Genomic DNA, 6391 nt, shown 5'->3' on the forward strand with positions numbered 1-6391 from the left:
CCCGGAAGTATTATTTTTTTCAGGGAGAAGGCGAACGGGTTATGGGGAGGCAGGTCTGGTGAATAAGCCGGGTGTTGCGGGATTTCCAAGCCGCACTATTCTGCTGTCTGGTCTGCTTGTTGTACCCTGTGCACAGGGGCGTTGTCATGCAGTAGGATGATCCTATTGCGGAGTTCTCCACGCCATTTTCTCACCAATTCGGACCGCAATTTTATCAGCAAACACGAGTAGTAGTCTCCTGTGACTGTTTTTCCATTTTCGAAGTCATGATGATACCTTCACAATCCCGGAAACCCGACAGCATGACCTTTTCACTTGACAGTGTTACCTTTGCCATCTTTGGTGAGGGAGAAGAAGATGTTCTCCAGGGCATGGGGGGCATTTTTTGTTCTGGATCAAAATGATAAATCCATGTTTCATTCATAGTCACCATGTGTTTAAAGAAATTTGTACCTTTGGACTCAACTCGAAGGAGAGTTTTGCAGGACTCAACCCTTTGCTTCTTTTGCTCACTTATCAAAAGGCGGGATACCCACCACGCAGACACCTTATTCGTGTTAAGATAGTCATGGAGATTCGTTTCAATTGACCCTACACTGATTCTCGTTTCACTTGAGAGCTGTTTAATAGGTATACGTCGGTCTTGTAGAACCAGTTGCTTCACTATGGATACATTCTCTTCAGTTACCACAAAGACCTTCACGATCTCCATTTATCACCGACATGACTCTAGATTTGGATCTTCTTACCTAGTATGCCACAGTATCATAACGAGGATATTTGTCACAATAAACTTGGACCGTTTGTTGAAAATTGTCTGAAGGGGATTTTCCTTGCATCTGTAAAAACTTGATAACCGAGCGATATTCAACAGACTCCTAGGCATAGCTTCAGAAAAAAAAGAAAAACGAACGATTTTGTGCATGGGTTCATTGAACACGCTGACTAGTGTCTTATTATTGTCGAATTTTCACAAAAATTTGCATGATGTGTTCTGAAGAAATTGTCTAAAGGCTGGCGAAATTTCATGACTCTACCATGATTCCTTCATACCCTGACCAAGTAAGACTTATTGAACCTCCCTCGTATTATAAGTGACATTATGATTATCATTGTCTGTATAATTGCCCAAGCAGATCTGATAGAATTACGTTTTCTGAGAAGCATACCGTGCAAGCAGCTATTTTATCGGCGCTAAAACGATAACATACTGACAAGATCTTTCGCTGTTAAACAAAGTTGAGCACAAAAGCAGATAGCATGAGCAGCAGGGCTAATGTGACAATGCTGAGAGAGGCTGGCCCACTGTGTCCGTTACATGCCGAGTCTTTAAAGTTGCTCCAGTCGTCTTCAGAACACGTACTGTTTCCTCCCACAATGCAAGATTTCTTCTCCTTCACCAACTGGCAATAGCTGCTGATACTTCCACTCGCAGACTCTGCTCGACAGGATTCGAACCGGCGCTGACAGTCGGGGGAAGCAAGTGTTGCTGTCAGTTGTAGAGCCGTCGTCACTGGCCATTCGTCATCCTGCCAGTTGACCACTGGTCATTAGGAGAAAAAAAGAGAAAAAATAAAGATAACGACAGGAATAGATTGTTGGAACCATTACTACGCTAAATTTTCAACTTGTCGGTTTTTCACTGTTATTTAAGTTACTATAATATTATTGATTAAGTAAGTTTTTATAGCTTTACATGAAACACCGATTGCCATTGTGTGTTAAATGCATAGAACAACACGCTTTTAAATTATGAGACACATTTTACAAATATCTTGCTACTTGCTGCGATTACTAATGGGAACAATGAGGAAAACAATCTAAGATCAGAAATGTTTCAAACACACTTCCGGTTTGTTCCTGACAAGGGCACCAGATAAATGTTACCATGGAAACATTAGTATCTATGCTTTATAGATTATTCAAAGGCTTTCGATAGAGTTAAACATGATGAGCTATTGACAGGTTTGGAAGAGCTAAACATAGTTTGGAAACGATCTAAGAATTATTAGGAATTTGTAATGGGACCAAAATGGCGCTGGAAGAATTGATGGAGCACACAGCGAATATAAACAGGTCAAAATAGGAGTGGGGCAAGGGTGCTTTATGTCGCCAGACCTCTTTAACTCAAACAGTGAAGCAATCCTTCGAGAAAAAACAGAATCCAAGTCTCAAAGTGAATGGCAAAAACACTGATCGCTTCAGATATGCTGATGACAGTTTTAATAGCAGATTCAGAAAAAAGACCTACTATTGCTTCTACATATTGTGATAGTGAACGTAAAGATTTATTTTTAATACCATGAAAACAGAATGCATAGTAATATATTTTTTAAAGGAGTAAAAATCCTATTTGTAATGTCATAAGCAAATATGAAAATATCAAATACGTTCAACAGCTCAAATATTCCTGATATATAATTATTAATTTTTTATAATGCAGGTGTTCTAACGCCCCCATCGACACAACTTAGACCAAATAAAACGAGGAATTCCAATGGGTAAAGACAGTTCTTTGAAAAAATGAGCCCAATCCTAAAAAAATTTGAAACATCTCAATGCCTATCAAAACTAAGATTCTAAAAGGCTATGGGTGGTCAACCATTCATACTGGACAATCACTAAAGGAAATAAAATACATAGACACCGTAGAAATATGTTTTCTTATGAGACTTTTGAGAATTTAATGGAAGGAAAGTAAGTCCAAAGAGGTAGTGCTTGAAGAGGCCCACGTGGGACGCTCGCTGGTGAAAACAATTGGGAAGAGAAAAATACAGTTTCTAAGACCCTTTAATAGATTTTTGAGTCTTGAACTTCTATCTCTCATGAGCTCACCCATAAAATTGAAGGCAAACAGAGAAGCTAACTTGAAAAGCCTAAACTAACAGATGGGAGATGAGGAAAAATTTTATTAGAGCATCTGAGAGAATTGAAGGCGAAACATGATCGCAGATGTCTGTCCCATATCTGACACTTGATGATGATGATGTTGTTTCGTTTACTGTGTCATTTCAGTGACGATGATTATTGTTTCGTATCTATAAATAACCGTCTTTCTGATTTTAGTTTAGTTTTAGTAAGGTTTTTAATGCGCTCGCAACTGCATAAGGACATTTGAGCGCCAATGGGTGGATGTCAACAGAGAAGTCCAGACGGGGAATCAGGCTTATTCTGCTCACCTCTCTAGCCTCAACAGCACAAAGTTTGCTTCGACCATCAAAGCACCCCGGAAGTAGCAGTTCACAAGTTCCGGCACAGTATGAGCATGACATTGATAAATCAGCCCATTACAATTCGACTGTGCATAAGAATAAATCAGCCCATTTACAATTCGACTGTGCATAAGAACACGTTAATATCCCCCCTTTGGGAATGGCCTAAAGACACTTCAGTCAGTAGCACTGCCCTCGTCCTTCTGTACTCACCAGAGCGCGTGCAGGCCGCGTCACTCATCTTTTATGTTAATTAAAAACACATTTTTGTCTGGATTTTTACTGAAAAGCATTGATTAAAAGTACAAAAAATGTCAATTTTCAGTTTCCAAGGACTCCCAGGCTATGGAAGTTACCAAACTTTGGCGGATATTTTCTCACCAATTTTACATCCGAAACCAGACGACCCTGACCTCAATCCATTGCAAATATTTCGACTTCTATTCTACAAAGATTGATAATTTTTTCACCAAAAGGAAAGCAAATGAACAGACTTTAAGGTGATACCAATAACCCCATACGCCCCAAAATTGACGAGCGCCTGATTCCACCAAGTCGTGACACATATTACAAGTCTATGGTATGGCGCAAGACACACCGCTCTGATCGACATTAATTGGTCGCTTTTTAGCACAAGGGGGGTATTCCGAAAAACACAGTTTTGAGTAAATCGAAGGTAAAGTTTTGGACCCTCGTTCAGTTTCTTTAAAAGAAAAGGAGAGTTTTCTCTATAAGCAAACAAATATACACCACTAAATAATGAAACCAAATCCCCGAAATCTGGGTTAGCCGGCTTGTCCTTAAAAGCGACCAATTTGACTAATGAACTTTGGACTCGTTTCGCGGGCGCCTTCTGACCGTCCTGTGACGTCACGCCTCGTTTGTAAACGACACCATGTTGTTTCATTTTCATTGTGTTCTTGGTCTTCATCTATCACTCTTTCTACTTCTCTCTCTATTTCTCTCTCTCCTCTCTCTATTTCTCTCTCTACTCTCTCTATTTCTCTCTCTCCTCTCTCTATTTCTCTCTCTCCTCTCTCTATTTCTCTCTCTCCTCTCTCTATTTCTCTTTCTCTCTACCTATTTCTCTCTCTCCTCTCTCTATTTCTCTCTCTCCTCTCTCTATTTCTCTCTCTCCTCTCTCTATTTCTCTCTCTCCTCTCTCTATTTCTCTTTCTCTCTACCTATTTCTCTCTATATTTTTTTCTCTCTCTCCCTATCTCTGTCTGTCTGTCTGTCTGTCTGTCTGTCTGTCTGTCACTCTCTTTCTCTCTATCTCTCTGTCTCACTCTTTGTCTGTCTGCCTGTCTGCCGGTCTGTCTGTCTGTCTTTCTCTTTCTCTGTCTCTGTCTCTGTCTCTGTTTCCGTCTGTCTGTCTGTCTGTCTGTCTGTCTGTCTGTCTGTCTGTCTGTCTCACTTTTTGTCTATAAATCTGATCGCAATATGCTGAGGGCTTCTACAACCCGCCGAAGAGGAGACACTCACTTATACTTAGAGAGGGGGAGGGGGAAATAAAGAAAGAGAGAGAGAGAGAGAGGGGGGGAGATAGAGAAAGAGAGAGAGAGAGGAGGGGGAGATAGAGAAAGAGAGAGAGGAGGGGATAAAGAAAGAGAGAGAGAGGGGGGAGATAGAGAAAGAGAGAGAGGGGGGGATATAGAAAGAGAGAGAGAGTGGGGAGAGAGGGGGAGGGGGAGATGGGGATATAGAAAGAGAGAGAGAGAGAGAGAGAGGGGGAGGGGGAGATAAAGAAAGAGAGAGAGAGGGGGGGGGAGGGGAGAGGATAAGAGAGAAAGAGAGAATAAGAGAAAGAGAGGGAGAAAGTGTCAGAATGAGAGAAAGAGAGAGAGAGAGAGAGGGAGATAGAGATAGAGAGAGAGAGAGAGAGAGAGAGAGTGAGAGAATGCGAGAGAATGCGAGAGAAGGAGAGAGAGGGAGAGAGAGATGGCGAGAGAGAGAGAGAGAGAGAGAGAGAGAGAGAGAGAGAGAGAGAGAGAGAGAGAGAGAGAAAGAGAGAAAGAGAGAAGATGCGAGCGAAATAGTGCGCTTTGTAATCTTAACAGCACTGTACCGATACTCTACAAAATAGCCGAAAACAGAAAAAAATCCCACAGTAAACACAACAGCAAGCAATGAAGATCCAAAAGAACAAAAACCCTTTTTTCCCCCACGACAAAATAAATAATTCCGGAGTCCAGATCAAAGACAAGAATCAGCCAACTCAAAATCACAATCCAGATCGTTTTATTCTTTAGTTTTAAAAAGCCCCATAATATTTAATATCATTGAACAGCGCTTGTTGTAAGTTGAAGACGCATAAACAGGAAAACAGAAATAAAAACAAAAATACAAATTGCTGTATTGAGCAATGAAATGGCAAGATTAGTCAAATGGCAACTGCAATCATGTTAAAGTATTTGAAGAAAATGTTCCCTCCCCAAAATCCCCCCCCCCTTTTTTTCCTTCCAGTTAAAACGTATTGGAGTCAAATTATCATTCGAACTTTAAAAAAAAATAAATTACTAAACATAATATCAGTAACCTTCCTTGTAAGTTGAAACAGCATAACAAACAGTCATAACGAAACAAGTAAAAGCAAGAAACAGCAGAATTACATAAAAGTTATAGCTATGGATATACATGTTGCAAATATAATTTGGAAGTCAAAATCATCTCTCTAACCCCCAGATCCTCCCCCCCCTCCCCCCAGTTTCCACTCATACCTTTTTTACCCCTCTAAATAAAAATAGTAAGGAGATGTCATACTCCGATTAACTATTACATGTACTGTATTACATTGCTTTATTTTTGTTTAAAACGAACAAACGAAAAACCAAAACCAAAACCAAAACACCACCACCAACACCAACAATGCTGTTATTGTTGTTGTTAAGTGTTGCTGTTGTTGTTGTTATTGTTGTTTTTGGTTTTTATATTGATATATAGGTTATATTGTTTTTGAAGTCTGTTGCTTTTTGTTACTGTTATCATTGTGTGTTGTTGGTTTGTTTTGTCATTGTTGTTGTTTTGATAATATTGTTTTTATTCTCGTTGTTTTGCGGCTGCTATTGTTATTGCTATCATTATTATTGTTGTTGTTTTGATAATATTGTTTTTATTCTCGTTGTTTTGCGGCTGCTATTGTTATTGCTATCATTATTATTGTTGTTGTTTTGATAATA

The 6391-nt window shown here is 39.7% G+C and overlaps 1 protein-coding gene across 1 annotated transcript in view; it reads right to left on the reverse strand.

Annotated features, from left to right (window-relative positions):
• Positions 1 to 687: 687 nt before the first annotated feature.
• Positions 688 to 6391, reverse strand: part of LOC101854135 — a gene marked incomplete at its 5' end in the record, with an annotated part of 6350 nt that continues 646 nt past the window's right edge. Inside the window, 2 exon segments of the mRNA XM_005090439.2 lie at positions 688 to 1543; positions 3426 to 3453. Coding sequence (XP_005090496.2) covers positions 1230 to 1543; positions 3426 to 3453 — 342 coding nt within the window.

This window comes from Aplysia californica, unplaced genomic scaffold, assembly GCF_000002075.1.
Source record: "Aplysia californica isolate F4 #8 unplaced genomic scaffold, AplCal3.0 scaffold00016, whole genome shotgun sequence".
In the NCBI taxonomy this organism is placed as follows: domain Eukaryota; kingdom Metazoa; phylum Mollusca; class Gastropoda; order Aplysiida; family Aplysiidae; genus Aplysia; species Aplysia californica.